General features: G+C 38.9%; 1 protein-coding gene across 12 annotated transcripts in view; it reads left to right on the top strand.

The window, feature by feature from the left end:
* Positions 1-23,391, top strand: part of fgfr2 (fibroblast growth factor receptor 2) — a 189,406-nt gene that overhangs the window by 57,070 nt on the left and 108,945 nt on the right. For all 12 annotated transcript variants that reach the window (XM_062976016.1, XM_008106778.3, XM_062976012.1 and 9 more), the window contains exon 2: positions 6,679-6,939. In XM_062976016.1, the coding sequence (XP_062832086.1) occupies positions 6,679-6,939 (261 nt within the window). The remainder of the gene's footprint in view (positions 1-6,678; positions 6,940-23,391) is intronic.

Here is a 23,391-nt window from a genome sequence, read left to right as displayed (position 1 = left end):
CATGCTGGGGCTGTGTTCCAAACATCAAGACAGAGGGACACAATTACTCAGGGTAGGAGGTCTCACTATAAGGTCATTGAGCAGCTACTTGAGCCAATGAGATAGGGAAAAGATTTGGCTTTCTCCATTCAGTCCTTTTCAAAAGACCTATCTGCTTTAAAAGATGGTGGTGGGAACAATAAATATGGAGGGCTAATGTTTGTGTTGGAGCCCCGGTGGCGCAGTGAGTTAAACCACTGAGCTGCTGAACTTGCTGACCGAAAGGTCAGTGGTTCAAATCCAGAGAGCAGGGTGAGCGCCCACTGTTAGCCCCAGTTTCTGCCAACCTAGCAGTTCGAAACCATTCAAATATGAGTAGATCAATAGGTACTGCTCCATCAGGAAGATAACGGTGCCCCATGCAGCCATGTTGGCTACATGACCTTGGAGGTGTCTACGAACAGCGCCAGCTCTTTGGCTTAGAAATGGAGATGAGCACCAACCTCCAGAGTCGGACACGACTAGACTTTTCGGCTTAGAAATGGAGATGAACACCAACCCCCAGAGTTGGACATGACTAAACTTAATGTCAGGGGAAAACCTTTACCTTTAATGTTTCTCTTGGATAAAACAAGAAGCAAGAAGCATTTCCTTCAATCTTGCTTCGTTGTGGGTGAAGAGCAACACTTGTTGTCCAAAAGCAGAGGTGCTCTTGCCTGTTAGTTTTGCTAAGCTCAGATATATTGAAGGTGAGCTCCTTCTACCTTAATGAGTTCCAAAGAAGACACTCCTTTCTTCTCCTTTAAGAGACTGTGAAGAAACCTATGTGAGATGCCATCTAGTAGTATGATCCTGTGGCTGAAATATTTTGAGAGTTGTATTGCTGGATTCATCTCATAGAAACAATCATAGCCTTTTGGTCTCTGGCTGGATGTAACCAATATCAAGCTTAGTGATTAAGTTTAAAATTGCCATGCCCTTTTTGTGGTAACATTTTTCACCCATTCTTGAGGCAGTCTCATTTAATGCATTCTGTGTTGAATTAATAGAGGATTGTGCAAGACTTTGGAGTCTTCTTTTAAGCAAACAACTGACTGATAAGGGTTTAAAAGTGTGTGTATATGTGTACGTATGCAATTGTCTTAGAGAGTTAGAGTTTGACCATTGGTCCATCTAGTTCAGTACTATCAGCTCTAACCAGAAGTAGCTGGTCCAAAGTTTCAGGGAGAAGTCTTTCGTAGCAGCAACATTCCATAATTTTATCTGGTGGTCTCTTCAACAAGTATAGCTCAGCTTCCAAAATTGGACAAGATCAAGGTGGCATGTTGGTATCTCAAAGTGCTATAGTTCATAACTGTAGTTCATGAACTTTTATGTGACATTCCAGGATTAAGGACAGTGTTAGCCAATCCAGTTTACATTTTCTGTTCTCGAAGTGGGAACAATAAAAACCGTTGATGCAATTTTGACAGCTTTGTGTCAGATCTTGCATTCTAAGGATTTTTTAAACTTTCCTTTTCTCAGGTGAGTGTATTCCTCAGAGTGGAATATTGTGCTTAAGAAAGTGGATGGTAATCCTCAAAAGCTCGTGTTAAAATACATCTGTTAGTCTTGGTAGGTGCCACATTAGTCTTTCTTGTTTTTATGCTGAAGCGGAATTGCACTATTCCCTATCTATTTCACTGCCGATTGGCACCCTGAAAATTCATCACTGCTCACATCACATGAGTGAACATATTTGTTACAAAGTGGATGCTTGGTATCCTCTGTGGCTTGGTTCCAGGACCCTTGTGGATACCAAAATCAGTGGATGCTCAGGTTCCATTATATACAATGATGTAATAAAATGGAGTCCCTTAAATAAAATACTAAAATCAAGGTTTTGTTATGTCGCTTTTAGTGAAGAATGTTTTCAAGCTATGGATCCTTTTGATACAAAGGGCTGTCTTGAATTTTTTTATTCCCGAAGTCTATTTTTTGTCTTTTAAATGAACAGAAAAGGATTTTTTGTTTGGTTCACTTATATAGACTTAAAAAGTCAGTGTGACATAGTGGGTTGAGTGTTGGATAAGGGTTCAAAACTGCGCCCTTGAATGGAAATCCATGGGGTATCCTTGGGTAAATCACATTATCTCAACCTTAAAAGAAGGCAATGAGCTATCAACTCTGAACAAGTCTCTTGAAGAAAACCCCATGATGCTTAGAGCTGCCAGAAGTAAAAAAATACCTTGAAGGAACGGCACAACGATCACTTCAGAAGCTTCCTCTTATATATGAATTCTGTTCTGATTAAGACTGACAGGGTTCACATTGGCAATGTGGCATTGCACAACCTGCAGAATTTCTAGATTTCTTTGATACTTGATTTTTCCAGAATACCACAACTTCTCTTTCTATTGAACATGAAATTTGGTTGTTGTTGTTTTTTTAAAATTAACCTGAACTCATTCTTCAAGTGATTTTCAATCGATAGTCTACACAAACAATAAAGGTTTATTTAACTGGCTGCAAATCAGAGAAAGTATGAGAAATTGTGGCAGATACTCCTGCTTATAAAATGCATAAATGCTATTTGTATTTTTCCTTCCTCCCAAGGTGTTCCTGATACAATATCTAGTGTTAACTTACTTTGTCCTCACAGTGTACCTATGAAGTACATTAGCTTGAATAATAATTGTATCAAATAAATTTAATAGCTGTGTTAGGAGCCCCCAATGGCGCAATGGGTTAAACTGCTGAGCTGCTCTGCTAGCTAATTGAAAGGTTGGTGGTTTGAATCCGGGGAGCATGGTGAGCTCCCGCTGTTAACCACAGCTTCTGCCAACCTAGCAGTTTGAAAACACGCAGATGTGAATAAATCAATAGGTACCGCTCTGGTGGGAAGATAACGACGCTCCATGCAGTCATGCCAGCCATATGACCTTGGAGGTGTCTACAAACAATGCCGGCTCTTCAGCTTAGAAATGGAGATGAGCACCAACTCCCAGAGTCGGACACAACTAGACTTAATGTCAGGGGAAAATCTTTACCTTTACTTAGGAGCTGGGTCTTGCTTTTAATCCAGCACTAGAACTTTTATATAGTACAGTACAACATCCTGTATCTACTGGAAATATATTCGAAGATCTTACCCATGTGGATACCTGAAACCTGAAAGTCTATTATTTTGACTGTACTTGGGCTAGATGCATACCATAGAACAACACATTGGGGTGTTGGAGGGGAATACCTTTCAGAGCTTGAGTAAGAGAAACTGTGGACATCAATTCCAGGGATAAAAGGAGCCATAATGTATTTTAAAAAAATCTTAACACAATTACCTTAGTTAGGCCAGCATTATTTGCTCCATAGTACCTCTCAGTGGCTGAGAGAACAGTGGCTTGCCTGACATCAAGCACTGAGTTTAGAGAGAAGGTGTTGGTGCCCCAAATGAACTGAAATTGTGGCTAAGAGAATTGTTCTGCCTGTTTAGCTTTTGCCATCTGTCTCTCATTTACACCCTTTACAACAGTGGTTTTCAACTGTGGGCCTCTTTATTTTATTTTATTTTATTAATTTTTATTTCCACTCCATCTGCAGAACTGACCATTGCATTGGATAGACCACATCAGCTCTAGACCACATCATCTTATTAAATATGGTTTTCTGTGGGCGAGAAGATGGCGACTACTGAATGCCATATGTTCTGTGTCAACAACTAGAGTTGATGTGGTCTATCTAATGCAATTTTCTGAATCAGCACCCCAAATAACCAAACTGAATCTAAAGTTGACCAAAAACTGATTAGTAACCCTTTTGGTCGTAACGTTAGAGAGTGGCCCCTGGTCAAAGTGGCCCCTCGCCAAAGTAGACCCTGGTCAAAGTGAACCCTGGTCAAAGTGGGCCCTGGTCAAAAAAAGAATGAGAACTAATGTTTTACAATGTTTGTGGAAGTCTCCCACTTCTTCCTCTCCCTCCCATGTCTTTGTCTTTGCTTATTTTGGGTTGCAAACTTTCTAGGCAGGGACTCTATCCCTTGTAGACAGAGCCAACCACATGAATGTTGAGCAGTAACATGGAGATTAATTCAGAGTTCTTGATTTCAGGACACCCATTTGTATATAGAAATGTACATTGCAGCCCCACAAATCACGTGCTCCAGAACATCTAGTAATCACTGGCTCCAGAACAGAATATTCCAGAGTTGAATTTTGCAAAGGTTTCAGACTTCATTGTGTGAAAGGAGATTTTATTATGTGTGCCAAACCAAGTAAGGCTAGCTGTCCCTGAACGCGGAGTGGAGATGCTGTCTTTATCTGGCCTTGCTTGAATGCACGTACCTTGATAACAAGCGTCTGCTCTAATTGATTCTTGGCTGTCAGCCATGCACATTCATGGCAGCATCTCCACTGTGTAAAAATAGAAGGTAGTAATTTCGTAAAATGAAACATGATGGGCCTGCACATGTATACAATTATATTATTTGCTTCAAACAAACGTCTTACTCTTTTGAAAAATTTCAAAGCGTTTCCCAAGTAGCTATACTTAAAAGCACCCAGAAATCCCGTGAATCCACTAGTTTTACTAACGCTACTATATTAGGAAACTCTCCCCCAATTACAGATGTAAAACCCAATAAAAAACCCAGCAGCATTTGAAAAAATACTGCACTCATTTTTTCCTGAAGTCTTATTTTTCCATAAATAAAATAGAATGTAGAATAGTTTCTTTATTTCTTCCACATTTTTTTAAAAAATGATGTAGCAGCTAGATTTTCATGGCAGACAGTGCAGAGCTACTCAAAGTGGTGGTCCATAAATGGATGCTATTACACAAGTCAACAGTTTTCAGTTCACAGAAATTTTCCAGAAAGAAAAAAGCAGCCAGTGGGCACCAATATGGCACTGGTACCTGGAATATATCTGTGTCTACAGTAACGTGACCATCATAAATGCAAATACATAGGAGGAAGCTCTATTGAACGCAGGGCATGGGAAATTAATCTTACTACATTTATTACCTTGTGCACTTGTACTGGCTATTTTCAAATTAATCACCCCTATAAAACCAGTGCTATAGAATACGGTAGAGCTCTGTTGGGACATAGATTGGATATTTTACACCTCTTGATTCATAGTTTAGGATGAGAACTCAGTGTTGTTGATTCTTTAGTAGACTCTAATGTTTGGCTTTGGCTTTGAGACTAGAAACTGGAATATCTTGTACAACTTCCTTGAAAAGAGTCAGTGCAGTTTGCTAGAAGTATGAGGTGGCATATTGCTTTTGTTCTTATTTACACTGCAAACCAACCCCCTAAGTACTTTTATATGCATTTTTATATGTTGTTTCTAAAATATTTTGTATGCCACCTTGTGTCCCAGTATTGAGAATGTTGATACTGTTATAACAACCTGTTGTTGTTTTCCTTTTAAGGATAGAGCATTGAGGCTGGCAGCAGCTGGAGGAGAAACTAGCTTTTTAATGTTACTAGAGTAGACTTATTGAAATATGCTATGTTGCAAATTAGATAGCCAGTGTGGTGTAGTGATTTGAGTGTTGGACTATGATTCTGGCAACCAGGATTCAAATCACAGCTTGGCCGTGAACTTTCTGAACTAATATTGCCAAGGAAACCCTTTGATGGGTTCACCTTATGATCGCCATGTTAGAAATGACTTGAAGACACACAGCAACAACAACATTGCATGTTACAGCTGTTTCTAGACCAGGCTTGGGCAAAATTGGGCTCTCCAGGTGTTTTGAATTTTAACTCCCAGAAATCCCAGCCAGCTTACCGGCTGTTAGGAATTGTGGGAGCTGAAGTCCAAAAAACCTAGAAGTCCAAAGTTTGCCATGCCTGTTCTAGACTGTATGTCCATTTCAAGTGTACAATGACATGTATTACTGTTTATAATAACACATCCCTGCCTCATGTACATAGAAAGCTAGCACCAAGTAAAGTGATCAGGCTGAAATGATCAGAGCAGGAGCATACTCTCAAATCACTTGGGGAACCTAGAACATTTCTACAGAGGACAGTCTTAGTTGGATGTGGATAGTTGAAATCATTGGTATTGCTATAAGGCAGTGGTTCTCAACTTGTGGGTCCCCACGTGTTTTGGCCTACAAATCCCCATAAATCCCAGCCAGTTTCTGGTAGTTGAAGGCCAAAACATCTCAGGATCCACAGGTTGTGAACCACTGGTATAAGAGATTGTAATGTAGTTATAGTCACAACTCCAGGACTCCGCTGATTGAAAATGTTGCAGTTAGGATTTTTTAATTGTAAAAATTTAATCACATTTCCAATTATTATAAATAACGAAAACCTTACTTTACATTACTGGACAAGTAGTTGTACCTTGACATGCATTACAAAACAGTAAAACACATTCTCCTCCCAACTATCACCAGCATCATTTCAACACACACACACAACAGAATGAAGGTGCACCTGCGCACAGCACAGCTGGAGTCAGCACATGATCCACATGATGTTTCTCCTCCATCATTTTGTGAGGCCACAATCCCATACCTGTTGAAGTAACTAATGTTATAGTTATACCACACAATAAATAGTATTGCCCCTGGAGTTACAAACACAACACAATCTAGGTATAATATTTTGTATTGTGGAAACTGCTGCATTACAGGTACCATGTTAATTCTAAGAAGTTGGTTCTAAGATCTGTGATTAACATAACTCTTGTTTTTCTACAGGAGAACTTGCTGCAACTGGGAATAAAACAATACTTCTCCAGGCTGAAGGTGCTGCTTTCAGTCCATGCTTGTGTAGAGGAGTTCAGATGGGATTAAAGTCCACATGGAGGTATGGAAGAGGACCAGGGACTGGTACTGAGAAGATGGTCAGTTGGGATTCATGTTGCCTTATCTGCCTGGTGGTGATCACCATGGCTGGATTTTCACTGGCTCGGCCTTCGTACAATTTAGTCGGTGAAGACACCACTCTGGAACCTGAAGGTAAGTTAGTGCCTCTGTTTTGTTTTGTTTTCAGTAGCATCTTAGCAGGCAATTTAGGTTCTGGATAAATAACCATGTTCTACCAGCTCCTAGGTAGTGTTATCCTCCTCATCATCTGGAGAAACACTACAAGAAGAGAAAATTATTTTATCAGGCATTTGTTATATTACTCTTGATTTTTCTCTATTATAGCAACTGTGGGATTATAGCAGGTGACTATATCCAAGTACCCCTATTTGATCTTAAATGGTATGGTAGCAACTGTTGCTCATTGATACAGTATAAGTGAATACACAACCAAGATGTGTAATTTATAACAAAATATAGGTTGTGGATATGTAGAGTTGCTTTCAAACACAAGAACACTCTTTCTACTTGAAGAAAGCTTAGTCACTTGGGCTGGTCCAAAAGGTGTGTACCAAACAGAGGGTTTAATTATTAGTTTGGCAACTTAAGCTTGTAGATAACCTCATGTATTTTGCTTAATCTAAGCTTTGGTTGCTGGAAGTTTTGAATGGGCTTAACCTTAAACCGTGAGATCAGTAACACTAATAAAGGCTCACACTGGGGTAGCCATGCTCAAACAAGGATTTCGTCTCTTTACTTTTCAAAGAGAGAGAAAAAAAGGATTTTTAAACTATGATAAGGAGTTTGACTTTGGCCAAACTATTTAGTTTGTTATACCATTTCATAACATTAAAATTGTCAATTGATTAAAATTGCTTCTTGTTTTTAAAAAACCCATTTACTTGTGGTCATTAATCACAAATTTCTCTATAATTAGTTTCTTGAATAGTGGTGTGCAACACAAAATGCCCAAAAGCCATTTTATTACTGCTGATATTATGTAGAGAAAATTTAGCTATCATCTGAACTGTATATAGCATATTTATTTTAATTCATTTGACAAACCAATGCCATTTGTTAACCACATGGATCCCATTGTGGGAGAAAGGTGGGGTATAAATCTAATAGACAACAAACAGACAGATGTCAGTATAACTAAAATGTCATTTTCACTCTTTTCCTGTTTCTCTCATCTCCTTCCTCTTAAATTACTTTTTTATTTCTCTCAAGACTGTCAAGGTACAGTCTCAATAGTTTTGTGCCCATTTGTAAACATGGTCAACCACCATTCAGACCAACCTGGTTCCTTTGGAGAACCCATATTCCTGACACTATGTGGTGTTCTGATAGCCATTCCCCGTTCTACTGTACTGCATATGCTTTAGTATTTCATAATATTTTATAAGCCGCTTTAAGTCAAAATGTTGGTAAAAAGGCAGTATATAAATGAATAAAATTGCCACTAGCATCATCATTTCCATCACAATTGTCATCATCTTGGTTTCACAGTTTACCAGATGTTACTGATTGGAGGTTTGGACCCCCAGTGATTAGAATTCAATCCAATATTCAGTGAAGTATTTTTGGTTAACTTGACATTTTCGTAGTAGTTTCATCTTTTGTCATTGTGCTGTTGTCCTATATGTGGTGATTTCATTCAGATGCTTTGACCATCCCTTTTGGATTGCTCCCAGAGCACTGATCACAACTAGAATCACAGTTGTTTCAAAAAAAAAGTTGGGGATGGTAATGGTGACGATGATTGATATGATGGAAATAAAGGTAGAGACCTAGGATCATAGCTGACCCATAAATTATATCTTTTGTAGGGCTTTTAAAAGAAAACAATATTTTTGTCCTTTTCTTTGGTTCCTGCTAGCTTTCTAGAAAGTTTCTCTTATTATTTCAAAGCCGCAGAAAAATCCTCTGGTGCATACACAATGGGTGTGCTGAAATCCAAACAAAATCTGCATACCTCTGTGTGCCAAAGAAAATATGGAATAACCACAGTACTGTGTGTTGTTGTAATATTTTTTTACAAATTAGGCTTTTTACAGCCGTAATCATTTTGAGATTGCATTTCAAGCTGACGTCCGTTTAGGGACATCCTGACTCCCAAGTTCCTCAAACTTCAGTATTTATGGAATTTTAAGACGCTGTTTTTGATTACAGTATATTTATTGGCTGCAAGAATGTTTTTATTATGCTGTGTGGAATACAGAGGACCCCTGTGTTTTCCTCCCACCTTCTGTGCCTCACAGTGAGGGGGGTTCATGCATTCTTAATATAATTGCTGTTATCTTGTAACACAATGAGCTAACACGTTTATATTAACCGAACTGTCAAAACAATCTTGTCATTATAATGTTCATGAAACATGTCCTCTCCCGGATGCTTTGTTTAGGGCATCTGGCCTCAGCATATTATAGGATAATATGGCTTGTTCACCACACTTTCCATCTTCTCAGTTTATTTGAATTGATGCATAATTGATTTTTTTTGTCCTTTCTGCTTACTCATTTTTATATAAGATTAATTTCCCCCAAAGTTTAGAGTCAATATTCAAATTATTTATGTTAATGATTGCGCTGAATTATGCATTTCTAGCAAAAATAAATTAATATAGTATAGTGATCATGCAGTCTGTCTTGAGTTGAGCTTATTAGAGGAAGAACTGGGGGAAATTTTGAATTCTAAAATCATTAAGACTATACTTCTGAAGTTCCTGGGATGGTGTCTAAGGGGCTATGTCTCCCCTTCTGAGAGGAAGAAACAGGTCTGGCCTTGGAAGACAGTTTATAATTGCTTCATATTTCCTGGGGTCTTCTGGGACTAGGACTCTGAAAATCTCTCAGTCTTGAATCTGTCGTGTTTTCCCAAACCCCACCTGCATTATTTTTCTATCCTTGTGTTGTCGTGTGAGAAAGTGTTTTCCATTCTTCATGGACATTTGTACATATTTTAAAATACCTTTCCTTTAATCTCTGCATTAATGTATTATTTTTTGTCTAATTTAATTTAGTTCTTAATCAATAGACCATCTGAAAAAAAATTCCCTTTTAGTTGGTCACATTCTCAAACGGGTGTATTATTTGCATGTGCCCCATGAGTCTTGCAAATATGCAAATTCTCTAGAAGTGCATTTCCTCTTTCAATAAGCACTGATATGCCAAAGATTTATTTTATCAGAACTGTCTAATCTGATGTGCCACCTCCCGCCCCTTAATCTCTATCTTCCTGATATCAGAATTCAGATGTTGGTAAAGGGAAAAAAGGTCAGATCACAAGGATGGAAATCCAAAGTTTTGGGGATCTATAGCCCTACCATGCTGCCCTCCTAGAACTGGTTTAGAGATCAAAAAGTATGCCATCTCACTTCCCTCTCATGGTTGTAAATGGGAAATAATTTAATAAAGGGGGGATCCTGGAAAAGGAGGAGGAAATATTCTTCTGGATCCTCTGCCTTGACAACATAAGCTGCAAAAGGATTCTTATATCCAAAATCGTCCATATAATTTAATGGCTATATGGAACAGTAACCTAGGAACTAGAATAGTTCCTTACCTGTAACTATTCAGTATTCATAATCACCACATAATCACAATTTTGGCACAGTTGCCCTCCTCCTATCTTACCCCACAGGGCTTCAGATGCATTGTGAAAATGAGGACCATTCTCTTGGTGCATGGATGAATGAAGTTTGTTGTGCCAGTTTTGGGGGTGGGCAAGCTGAAAATGGTAACAGTAGGCTCTTAGTATGTGTTGGGTTTTGGTTCCAAGAACAAAATCCATGGATGCTCAAGTCCCATTATATAAGGTGTTGTAAAATCATATCCCTTATATAACATAACAAAATTAAGGTTTGCTTTTTGAAATTAAAAAAGGGCATTTTCAAGCCTTGGATGGTTGCAATCCATGAATGCAGAATCCATGGATACAGAATCCATGGCTGATAGTACTTCATCAAGTATACTTAATTAACTGATTCAGAATATTGGCTCATCATCTTTATCATATGTAGTGTGGAGAGAGCCCAGCTGATGATTAATCAGTAAAGGAATCAGAACCTCATTATTTCATTAATTACTTTGTTTGTTTTGAAGCATAAAATTCTGCCTCATCTCAGACGATTACTCCTCCATCAACCGCAGCATTGTCTACTAAGATTAGTGTAGTTCTCAGTGCTTTCAGATACCTTTACTGGGCCTTGGACATCTCCAGCCATTCCATGGAGCACCAACAACTTGCTGCCTTACCAATATGTTAGATTCTCTATTGTCTCTCTAGTTTGGTAGGATGATCCTTATGTGCTCGGTATATTATTTGCAAACCATGAAGGCCAACGGGCTGTTGAAAGTTCCTTCACACAAAAACTTTTCTGTTGGGTTCCTGGTTAAAAAATACAAAACAAAACCCAGTGTCTCCTTATCATATGCCTGAAGCAACAGGAAGGTTTTGTAAAGTACTATGCAGAATCTTGTAGTAGAAGGAACTACAGTATTTGGGTGGATGGGTGTTACCAGCATGTTACATTACTGAAAAATAACTAAGACATCCCCTACTTCTTAAAGCAGGAATGCCGTTTACATATGGGAAACAATTTTGAGGTGAAAATTCGGAAAATTTACTAGCGGAGGGAAAACAGATTTCTAAATCCAATGGTATAATAAATGCAGAGTAGCTAAGGAAGGGTAGGATGCCTTTTGTGAAAAGGAATGCCTTTTATTTGCCAAGCTATTTTTATTTTATTTGTCTCAGAGCTAATGGCAAATCTTTTCTGAAAAGTCTTGCCAAGGAACCTCTGTGATAGGGTTGCCATAGGTTGGAAACAACTTAAAGGCATACAGCAACAAATAAGTTACTCCCAGAAGGCACACACACACACATACACACACATGATTGCTGCCAGAAAGGTGATTTTAAAATAAAAATTTAATTTGAACAGACCTTCTCAAACCTATTGGAATTCTCATAAAATGATTTTAGACCATACCTTTCCTCCCACAAATTCATTATTATTTTTGCCTTGTTTGAAATAATTAAAATTTTATTTATGTTTGAAATAAATAATTACAATGGAATATCAATGCACTTTTGGAAAGTCAGCTTTTGACTTGTTTTATTCCAGTTTGACTAAAATCAAGGTCTGAATTCTGTGATCTTTTGTTAGATTAGAATTTCTCTTACTGTTTTTGAACTGAAAACAATATTGTTTCTGCAAATGTAAACTTCAGAGCAGGCATGGGCAAACTTTTTTGTCTTTGAGCTGCATTGTGGGCCCGGCTGGGAGGGCCGGACCAGGAGGGAGGGGAGTCGGGCACATGCTGGGTGGTTGTGGGCCTGGGTGGGGGAGGGTCCAGGAGACGGCGGGACCAGGAGGGAGCAAGGCAGGGCCGGGCCTGGGTCATCCGCAGGTTGTTCTCCCAACATAAGGACAGGGCTGCTCATCCTATCCTTATGTTGGGAGGAAGGTGGGACACTTGGTGACTGCATGGATCCTCCCCCCTCGATTCCCTCCTCATCCTCCTCCCCCAATCCTTGGGTTGTCCTCTTGGCATTATACCAGGAGGAGGGCGAGACAGGCGGCATTGGAGAGTGCTCTGGAGGACTCTCAGCTGCCACGTGGCTTTGAGCTGTTGTCCCTGGCATAAAGAGGAGGCTGCTCACACCGTCCTTATGCCGGGAGGAGGTCGAGACTCACAGTGGCTGAGAGCTCTCCAGAAGGCTTTCAGCTGCTATGTGCCTACCTCCCCCATCTTTTGGCATAAGGATGCGGCAGGCCGTTGTGTCTTTTTGCTAAGAGGACAGAGAAAATGAGGAGGGCCTGAGTAAGCACCCAAGGGGGGCCTCATCCGGCCCCCAGTCCTTAGTTTGTCCATGCCTGGTGTAGAGGAAACAGTGGCTATGAATTTATTGGAGGAACAGCACACACCTGTGGTGTTTAAATTCTAGCTTGAAATGTAGAATTATTTATACATTCCAATCAATTAATTTGTCTTAACAGAGACAAGAAAATCCATTACAGCTGTAAAACAATGCGATTTCGATGATAATTAAGTACCATTGCAAGTGTTGATCAATTGATAGTTTGATAGTTCTTCCTCTAAGGCTGTTTTAATTTCTGTTTGCACAGTAATTGATGAGACCCTGGTCCTGAAATCAGCCTTGAGGTGCTGCTATTATGCAAATAATAAATCATATTTGCACACTGGCGTATGTTTGTTGTAAGCTTGCCATCGCTTACTGTTGAATCAGATTGGTTGCCAGGTTTAGTCACTGCAGGCCCAGTATTATCAACACAGATTGTGATATCACTGTGCGCTATTGTAAAGTGCTACAAAGTAGTATGAGTCATTGCAGAACTAGGCTGCTTATTGTTAGCAAGCAATGCAGCCTGCAATTTTTTTAAAGCTGCTATTAGAATCCTAAAAATCTAATCTACTTCTTTGTTTTTAAATAGCCAGAGATTTGTGACAAGCTAGGATTTTCTAAAGGTGAAAAAGCATGAACTATTGTGCATTTTCCTATTAGAATTTAAATTCTGATCAGTGAATAGCTCTAATGTTCATCTTCTACAGACTGGAATGTTGATGATCCAAAATGCTTGGGATTAGAAATATTTTGAATTTTGTTCCCCCGATCCAGTATTGTGACATCTGTTTTGACATATGTGTATATTATGAGATATCTTGGAGATGGGATCCAAGTATAAACATGAAATTGATACACGTTTTTATATACCATATCTATTGGTCTATCTATCTATTTATCTCCTAAAGGTAATTTTATACAATATTTTCAGTAACTTCAGGCATGAAAGCAAAAGTGTCACTATCTCAGTCACTAATGTGGACTTTTTAGATTTTGCAGTATTTCAGATTTTGGTATTATGGATAAGAGCAGGGGTCCCCAAACTAAGGCCTGGGGGCCGGATGCGGCCCATCGAAGCCATTTATCCGGCCCCCATGGCACAAGGGCAGAAGGGGGGTTGGGCTAAATGACCCAAGGGGTCTCTTCTTCTCTTGCAACCCTTATTGTTATTATAATTATTAACATTGAGGCTGGGTGGCCATCTGTCAGGGATGCTTTGCTTGTGCTTATGGTGCACAGAGGCAGAAGGGGGCTGGACTCAATGGCCCAAGAGGTCTTTTCCAACCCTGATTATTATTATTATTATTAACATTGATTCTGGGTGGCCATCTGTCAGGGGTGCTTTGCTTGTGCTTTCGGTGCACAAAGGCAAAGGGGGATTGGACTCAATGGCCCAAAGGGTCTCTTCCAACCCTCTTATTTGTTGTTGTTGTTGTTGTTGTTATTATTATTATTTATTGCTCGGTGGCCAACTATAGTCCGGCCCTCCAATGGTTTGGGGACCCCTGGATAAGAGATTATCAATGTATATATGACAAATGAAAAGAAAACAGCTCCTGGGTTGCTTTTGGTGCTGTGTGTGAGCTTCCTATGCAGAAACTCTGCAAGTCTTCTAGTGTATTTGAACATGGCAGGTAGACCATAGAAGGTTCTCCTTCCATCTTTTTGCTATTGATTTCAGGACCAAATATGAGAACCTCCCCAACTACTGTACTAGAGAAAATTAACAGTAAGTTCTGTTTATTTAGTTGTTTTATGGTTTTACTAATTCTTGTAGATTTCCTTCAATAAACCCTGGGTTTAAATAATTTCTAGACCTATTTTCCTCATTGGATAATGTGTATCCTTGTACGATATGTGACATCAGTCTTGAATGACAGGAAAACAAACATAGGGTTTTCCATAAAAATTCCACCAGCTCCCTTCCTTGACTTTATTCACCTCTAGCCAAGCATGTTCCCTTTTGGTAGTCTTTCAGAAATACCAATTGGGATCGCAAAACATTGTGAGAATATGTCATTGGAATTTTGTCTAGAAACTATTTCAGATTTTCTGGATGCAATAACTTCTTGATGCCTCCATGATATGGGCATTCTGGATTTTCCTTAGCCTCCACATCTGGAGCGCAGCCAAATATTTTCAGTTCAGAGAATTGACAATGCAGTCACAATGTGTACTTTCTGTGCACTGTACATATTCATGCACATGCGTTTTATCAATAGAAGGTTGGACAGTGTGGACATTAGGCTTAGGTCAAATATTACCATTTGTTGGCGGGCATAAGCAAGAGGCCAAGAGGTTACATTTCTTTGTCACTTTCCTAGGGAATTATTCTTTTGGAAGGTCTTAAGCTGTAACCTGTAGTAACTCTGTGTCTTGTAGGTTGTATGGAATGTGCTGCATCTCGCGAATGGCTTTTAAACCTGATCCACATTCCTGCTGTGAAATAAGTCCTAATGAAGTTAACCCTTCATGATGGGAGGTTTGACTGCAGACATGGGTTGAAAGGCAGCTGAACTGAACTGAATAATTAGTTTAGACATACATTTGATAAATGGCAAGATCACTCTTGACCTTCTCTCACTCACGTTGTCTGTTGGGAAACCTGCTGGGTTAGTTAATTCTTTTGCTGGCATTTGGCTCCTTTTTTTCTTTTTCAGCTGATGTTCATATACAAGCTGTTTGTAGGCTTCTAAATCATAACACGAGCTATTTCAAACTCTTTGATTCTGTTTATTAGCTTTCAAAAACTGTCACACAACAGTGTGAAGTCTTAAAACATATATTTGAATTTAACGTTGTGAGTCTTCATACCACAACTTGGAAAAGTTACTTTTTGTGAGCAGAACTCCCTGAAACCATCAGTCACTATAACTAGTGACCATAGTGGGAATTCTGGGAATTGCAGTCCAAAAATGTTTTGCAAATATTAGTTAATACAGTATAAGTGGGGGATACGCCCCACAATTTTGCACAGATATGTGAAACTGTGGGTGAATGAATGACTTCTAGCAAAAACATATAGTAGAGTCATTGAAGAACCTAGGAAATGCCTGGAGAGTACACCTCTCTAGGCATCACAGTTCCATGATCAACGTCTGGCAAAAGCATACCATAGAATTGCCTGGAAAACCTAGAAAATGCCTAGAGATAAAATATTTTATTAGACAAGTGTAACTGAAACCCTAAGTGCTGGTCTGACGAATCCGAATGTCATGCTATGTTCTGAAATGAAACATTCCAGTGTTCATGGACCATGAGACAATAAATCTATCCCAAAGGAAATTAAGTAACCAATCAATAGTAGTTTAAAAATGGACGAGTTAAGAGATTCCTAGAGAGGTACCATCTCTATGAATTTGCCAGATCCTTTAGCACAGAGGTTCTAAACCTGTGGGTCCCCAGATGTTTTGACCTTCAGAAATCCTAGTTGGGATTTCTGGGAGGTGTAGGCCAAAACTCACCTGGGAACTCACAGGTTGAGAAAACTGCTTTAGCATGATTCTATGGTAATTCCAGGAAAAATATCATAGAACCATCTGGAGGACTTAGCAAATTCTTAGGCTTCTTCTGCACTGCCATTTACAATCCAGATTATCTGCTTTCAACTGGATTATATGGCAGTGTAGACTCAGATAATCCAATTCAACGATCTGTTGATAATCTGGATTATATGGTAGTATAGATCCGGGCTTAGAGATAACATTTTCCCCAAACGTGAGTAAGTGAAACCAAGGGTTTCCATGTTTATAGGAAACATACTGTATGTTGAACAACTTTAAATTGTTAGTAATTATTTTTTTTGTTAATTAGTATTCCATTTGATACGGCATAGTATAGTCCTTCTACCTGCCTAACTGTGCTATATTGCGTCCTGAATTTACCTTGCAGCCACAGAAGCTCCCCCTGTACCAAGTCATTCTGCAACTGGTAGAGGTCAGGAGATTGGGGAAGTTACTGGCTGTGTTCTTATAGACAGGTGCAAAATGATTATATTGTTTGTGGAGATCTGCAGGAGATCTACATCAGAGGAGGATGTAGTCATTTTGCATCTGGTTACAGGGACACAGCCAGACACTTTTCTAATCCCTTCCCTGTTCACAACTGAACATAGAATAAGTGTGTGGGGGCAGCCAGTAGCAGCTCCATAGCATATCAGAGGAGGCTTTCAGTTTGGAAGGAGGAAGGAATATCAACCTGTATATCAACCAAACACACATGTCAGATTGACATATGTCTCTTTTTGCCATTAATCAGGATGCTAGCTATAGTCCATACTCCACCCTGAGATTTCTGGCTGTAGCACAGGATAGTCATATTTTAATGAATTAACAGAAAAAGTGTTTGTTGATGCCCTCTGGCAACCATGGATCAAGGCTAAAACAAAAAGATGTTCCATCAAATGGGCACAATTGATATGCAAAAACATTTTTTTCCATTTTAGTATTGGTTGCATAGGATATTAATACTAGCTGAAGGTGTTGAAAACTTTTTCACTGGGGACAAAAAACATGTAATGCAAAATTTGATTGCATGCCTTGCTCCATTTGACTTTGTGTTGTCCATATGTGCCAGTATATAGCTTGGTTATAACACTGACTTAGTTACTTCGTATGGACTAGTGGTTAAATTGGACCTCTCCCCATTTTAAAATAGCTCCTTATAGCCTGAGAACTTGCAGTTAAAATTTCAGCCCCATAATAAACTTTTATAGGCAACTTTAGGCTACATATGTAGGAAAGGCAAGTTTGCCATGAAAAAGCGAACAGGACTCTAGTTTTAAGAGAAGTAATAGTTATATAATACGATGAGGTAAGAAGGAGTTAAACTGCTCCAGTCATCAGTGCAGCACAACATTTAATATTTTCTAGATCCAGTTTTCCAACTCCACCAGAGAGTTTTTAATCTCCTTCCTTTTTATTACTTCAATCAACTTTAAAGATGTGATATTTGCTTAAAATAAATATTTTATTTGGAAATGCTTTTATAAGGAAAATACTTGTGCAATGTTATGTATTATTAATAGAAAAAAATATCTGGGCAACTGCTATTTTTAAAAATCAAAAGTTATAGGAATGCCAGATCCTGGCTTTTGAATATCAAAACAATGCCGCAATACTGTTGTTGCAGCCATCAAAAGTCATCAGAATTATCAATGGCCAACTAATTGAGAGAAGAACAACAATTATTTGCATTTAATGTGGCTGAAGTGAACAATTTAAGGTGGTTTAATTTAAAGACAAAATCCTCTGTTTCTTTCAGAGGAAACATGTTTAAAACAATGATATTTACATCTAGGGAAACATGAATAGTACTCATGTGCAACTTTCAAATAAGGATTTTTCCAATTGTTAGATAGGTCTTCTGAGTAAGGAAGCCTGGATGTTGTTCAGTTTTCTTCATAATATTTAGGCTGTTAGATCCGTTATTACTTCATTAGTAAAGGTAAAGGTTTTCCCCTGACGTTAAGTCCAGTCATGACCGACTCTGGGGGTTGGTGCTCATCTCCATTTCTAAGCCAAAGAGCCTGCGTTGTCCGTAGACACCTCCAAGGTCATGTGGCTGGCATAACTGCATGGAGCGGTACCTATTGATCTACTCACATTTGCATGTTTTTGAACTGCTAGGTTGGCAGGAGCTGGGGCTAACAGCGGGTGCTCATTCCGCTCCCAGGATTTGAACCTGGGACCTTTTGGTCTGCAAGTTCAGCAGCTCAGCGCCACCAGTGTTACAGGAGTTATTTTGAAATCATAGAATTGGAACAAGTCTACGCTGGCTGGTAAATCTGCAACTACACACATCCTGCCAGTTCACTGTGGCAGTGGGTTGGTATCCACACAGTCTAGCTATGCTGAGACTGCATTGGCCTCATTGGACTGTCATCTCTTCTTCCAGGTTGCCAGCCTTGATCCCAGACAGCCACTTAGCTACATGCAAACCTCATACTATCAAGGGTGCCCTGTTATGATATCAACAGAGATGCCTGCATGACCAGGAAGAAGTAGGGCAGTGGTTCTCAACCTTTGGGTCCCCAGATGTTTTGGCCTTCAATTCTCAGAAATACTAACATCTGGTAAACTGACTGGGAGTTGTAGGCCAAAACACCTGGGGATTCACAGGTTGAGAACCACTGAAGTAAGGGGACTGATCTCCTAACTAACTAGGAATCTATCAGACAAGCCAGTCTAGATGAGGATTGATCCAGCCTGGGAAACCATGGTCCTGAGTTTGCAGGAACTTAACAGTGACGTTCATGACTGGAGCTCTTGATGATCCCTCATTCGTAGATCAGCCATAAGCAAAAAATGATGTGATTGCAGTTTTGTCAGGTCCCATTCTCAATTTAACCCCCCCCCCCCCCCCACCCCATGAAAATACATCTTCCTGTCTATTTGTATCTTGGAGCTAGTGACCTGACAGAGTAGGTCATAGTGAAGAATATGCTGGGTCAACCCTTATGTCTTAAAAATATCCATAGTATGTCCGAGTGTTATCTAATTTATCTATTAATGAAACAAGCAATGTTATTTAATTACATTATTTATCAATCTTTTGATATGATTGATTTCAGTGGCCATGGATATGGAAACCTTCTATATACTAATTTTTTTGAAGCAGCTTTGGGTTACAACTCCCATAATCTCCAATCAACAAGTATGGTCACTGCTGGCTAGGAACGATAGAGGTTGTATTCCAACATATCTAGGAAGCATCAGGCTGCTGATGACTGTTGTTAATGTTTAACGAAATTGTGAAACAACTTTGGATGGCCTGTCCACTTAAACAGTCCAATTGAGCAAAACTATCTCTAACACCTACTGTTTACTCTAAAACAAACCCTTTTGTGCAAATGCTAATTACATTTATAGTTCTACATCAAGTTTGGCCCTGAACTAATGGCCATAACCACAACTTGTGATAGCAGATTTAGCAGTTTAATTCATGCTGTGTGTAAATAACTTCCTTTTATCAGTCTTGAATCTCAGAGTAGTTTCTTTAACTGGAAGAGCTTATCTTGCAGTGCAATACAACCCTTGTATTCATGGGTGATATATTCCTGGATAGATAGATGGATAGATGAAACTGTGGATAAAAATGAACACTATTAACATAAGAGATGTCTGACGCTAGAATAACATAGAGTTGCATTAGAGGACTAGAAAATGCCTAGAGAAAACAATTTCTGTGGATATGGGGGCCATACTGTATTCTCAAAGGGCAAGAAAACCTCTCTTCCGTCTTCCATCCATTTTGTTTTATACCCCTTCCTCAGTGCCTTCCATGTTTATTTGTTAGCCCTACCCATTTTAGCTTTCGTAACAAGTAGATGAGGCTAGTGTAGTGCCATAAAAACAAAGTGTGTCAGCATCCATCACAACAGCTATGATGCAACCTGTCACTCTTTGATGTAAGTGTTGTCAATGCTATATTATGGCAAAATCTAGCTTGTAAAAGTACAGCTTGAAAAAGTTACTTTCCTAACTACAATCGCTAAAATATCCCACTTTGCCGGGGGAGTCTAGCAGCTATAATACAAGAATGTTAACTCAGTTATTTTTTAAGTCACTACATTTTGGCTCTGAAGATATGGGAATGTCATCCAGAACTTTGCAGTGCATTTACTGAATCTAAAGGGGCCAGTTCCTCTTTCTAGTCATGAGCAGCGAGTTTGATTTTTGATGCACTGCTTTTATAGGCTTGCTGGTTCACATTATCTTTTTTCCTACTTCCAACTGTAATGAAGTTGAGAAAGTCTGCAAGGGAGGAACAAAGCTTCTTAAAGCAGAAGTGAAATTTGCTGATTTTTTAAAAAGTCACCCTGAAAAGGTTTTATTTCTCATTTTTGTGTTTCCATATATAGGAGATCTTCTATAAAGTTTTAGAAATGTGGTATTTATTTTTAGATATATCTGCCTGAAAATACAAATAGTGAAATAACTTTGTTCCCAGGCTCATCCTCCCTCTATACAAACAACCATCTTGAATTTATCACACTTTCCTGCTCGTGCATTATAATTAAAGTTCCCAGCAATTGATTTTGGTATTCTTTCAAAGAGTTCAAAACAAACCAAATCCTTTTCCCTTGCATTGTTCTGCTACTTAAGTATTCTTTTTATTAATTTAAAAGAAAAAGCAGGAAAAAAAAGCCTCATTGCTTTTGGTGGGGTTGTCCTTGGCAAAGGAGGACTCTTATCCTCCAAGAGGATGTTTACAATGGGCTTACTGAATATTCATTAGCACAGCTGGAAAAGTTGATAGCTGTACAGAAAGACCCACATATGGGTAATGTGGTTTCTGAAGCTGTTGTATCTTTAAAAAAAATAATATTTGAAACTGTTTGGATTACTGGAGCACACGAATTTAGCAGGAAACTCATTCAGGCTTCTACTTTTTAATTATTATTATTTTTTTTACAAAAAAAAAGAGTCCTTCAGTACAGTATGCACATACACTGAAGCACGTCTGGCAAAAACTCTTGCCACTTTTCTCAACGTTTTGGCTCCTGCTTTTTCTCTCTTATTACCAAGATACAGGTTTCCCACTCATATGTTCTGGATTCCTGCCTTAATCTGGTTTCTTCCACGTTGAACCATCATTTCACCTGCCTTTAGGACTGGCATAATAGTTTCTTAAGGTATGCCAGCTTTTTGAAAGTGGTAAGATGGTTGCTTAAGTAGCAGTCAAAATTGTTTAAAATGTGGCAAAGAAATAAATCGATTGATTACATGGGTGTTCACTTCCATAATGTCTCTACCTCATGGATTACAAAAGATTTCTTAACTTGGGGTACGTTGAGGGATTCATGGAGATACTTCAGTGGGACCATATACCTAGGACAAGAAATGATTTTTTCTTTGATTGTATATATTTTTTACATTAATGTAAGAATCGTTTTATTCTGGATCAGTCTAATAAATTGTATACATTTTTGTGTGCATCTAGGAACATTTTTCTGGGGAAAGAGTCCATCGTTTTATCAGATTCTTATAGGGTTATGTGTCTCATAAATTGTTAAAAATCACAGCATAGTTTTCACATCTTGATTCAACACTGCACAGAAGAGATGGGGAACATGTGGCTATCCAGATGTTGTCAAACTGTCACTCCCATCATGCTTCACTTTTAACTGTGCTGGCTAGGCTGAGAGGAACTGCAGCCCCAAAACATCTGGTTGCTTATTTGTTTTCCATCTCTGCTGTAGAATAGAGAAGCTACGTTTGAGATCTTCTCTGGGGAATTTTCACACTGAAATTGCACAATCTCTTGTTTACTCATACGTTATTGAGGGAGCAAAAAAAGTGTAAGTATAACATCAACATTCCTTTAGTCCAAAAACTAGAGGTCATCAGCATTGCAGAATGACCCTGAAAAGGGAATGTCCCACAGGTAGAAGATGAAAACAGAGATTAGACTATAGGCGGAAGATGAAAAACACAGATTAAGCAAAAACGAACAGTTGTGATATGTATAAACGTCATGTGGCCGAGACATTCTTTGCATTGATATATTAATCCAGCATAGACTTGACTTTCAAAGAGGTGCAGTATTGTAATGGAAGTAACCATCTCATCTCATCCCACATGGCTATTCAGATATAGTTCATCATCAGTATGGGGTAAACTTCCATTATATTAGTAATAATTTTATAGTTTAACATTTTGTAATAGTGTTGCTCAGTGTCCCTGATCACCTTCATTTTATTCCATTTCATTGTAAGATTAACAACAACAACAACAACAACAACAACTACAACTTTATTTTTGTATCCTCCCACCATCTCCCCAAAGGGACTCGGGGTGGCTTACATGGGGACAAGCCCGACCATAGAACAATATAAAACAACCATTCAACACTGCGCAGAAGACAAAGTAATCAATATTTAATTCGGACGGGCAAAGGCTGTTGCAATACAGTTGCAAGGACAGGACTGATGGATAAAGTGCAAGAACCAGATGATAAGTTAGGGGTAGAAGGGCAATATCAATTAGAACACTGTAACTATAGGGCAGGGAACAGTGGAAAAGTGCGAGAGCAAGACATTGAGTTATGGCCGGGGGCCAAAATTATCTTGTGAATTGTTTAATCAAAAGCACAGTGGAACATCCACATTTTTAGGTCTTTACGAAAAGTGGACAGGGTGGGCACTAGTCTAATTTCCCTGGGGAAAGAGTTCTTGACATATTTTTCATTTTGTTTTAGCTCAGGGAAAGGAATCATGTGGTCCTCTAGATGCTGTTGGACTATGACCTGAGAAACACAGGAATTTTCAGTTCAACAACATCTGGGAGCCATGATTCTTGCTCCTCCTTAGAAGTACCTGGCATGGAAAAGATCTTTTCAGATGCTGGTTTGAAAGGTGCTCAGATGACAGATGTTTTATTAATTGTGTTGCATTCTTAAAGATTGGTCCATTAACTTTATTTTGGGGATTTTGGGGAGGAGAGGGAGAATGATCTTGCGCTATATTTTCTAGCCGTGTCAAATTACGTAGGCATTCTCTTTAGCATCCTGTCTTTGTCTTATAACAGATGTTTGTGTTTCTTGGCTAGAACAACTGGAATGTAATTGATTTTGTTTGTTAGGGAAGAAATGCCTTTGGAAGAGAACCTAAGGTTTGGAATGAGAAACCAAGACTGTCGCTCTCCCTTTTTTTGCCCATGCTGGGAAGCTAAGCAGGGTCAGCCCTGGTTAGTACATGGGTGGGAAACAGACAGTGAATATTATTATTATTTA

This window comes from Anolis carolinensis, chromosome 3, assembly GCF_035594765.1.
Source record: "Anolis carolinensis isolate JA03-04 chromosome 3, rAnoCar3.1.pri, whole genome shotgun sequence".
Lineage (NCBI taxonomy): Eukaryota > Metazoa > Chordata > Lepidosauria > Squamata > Dactyloidae > Anolis > Anolis carolinensis.
The sequence above is the reverse complement of the archived record's forward strand: the minus strand, read 5'-3'. Positions and strand labels throughout refer to the sequence as shown.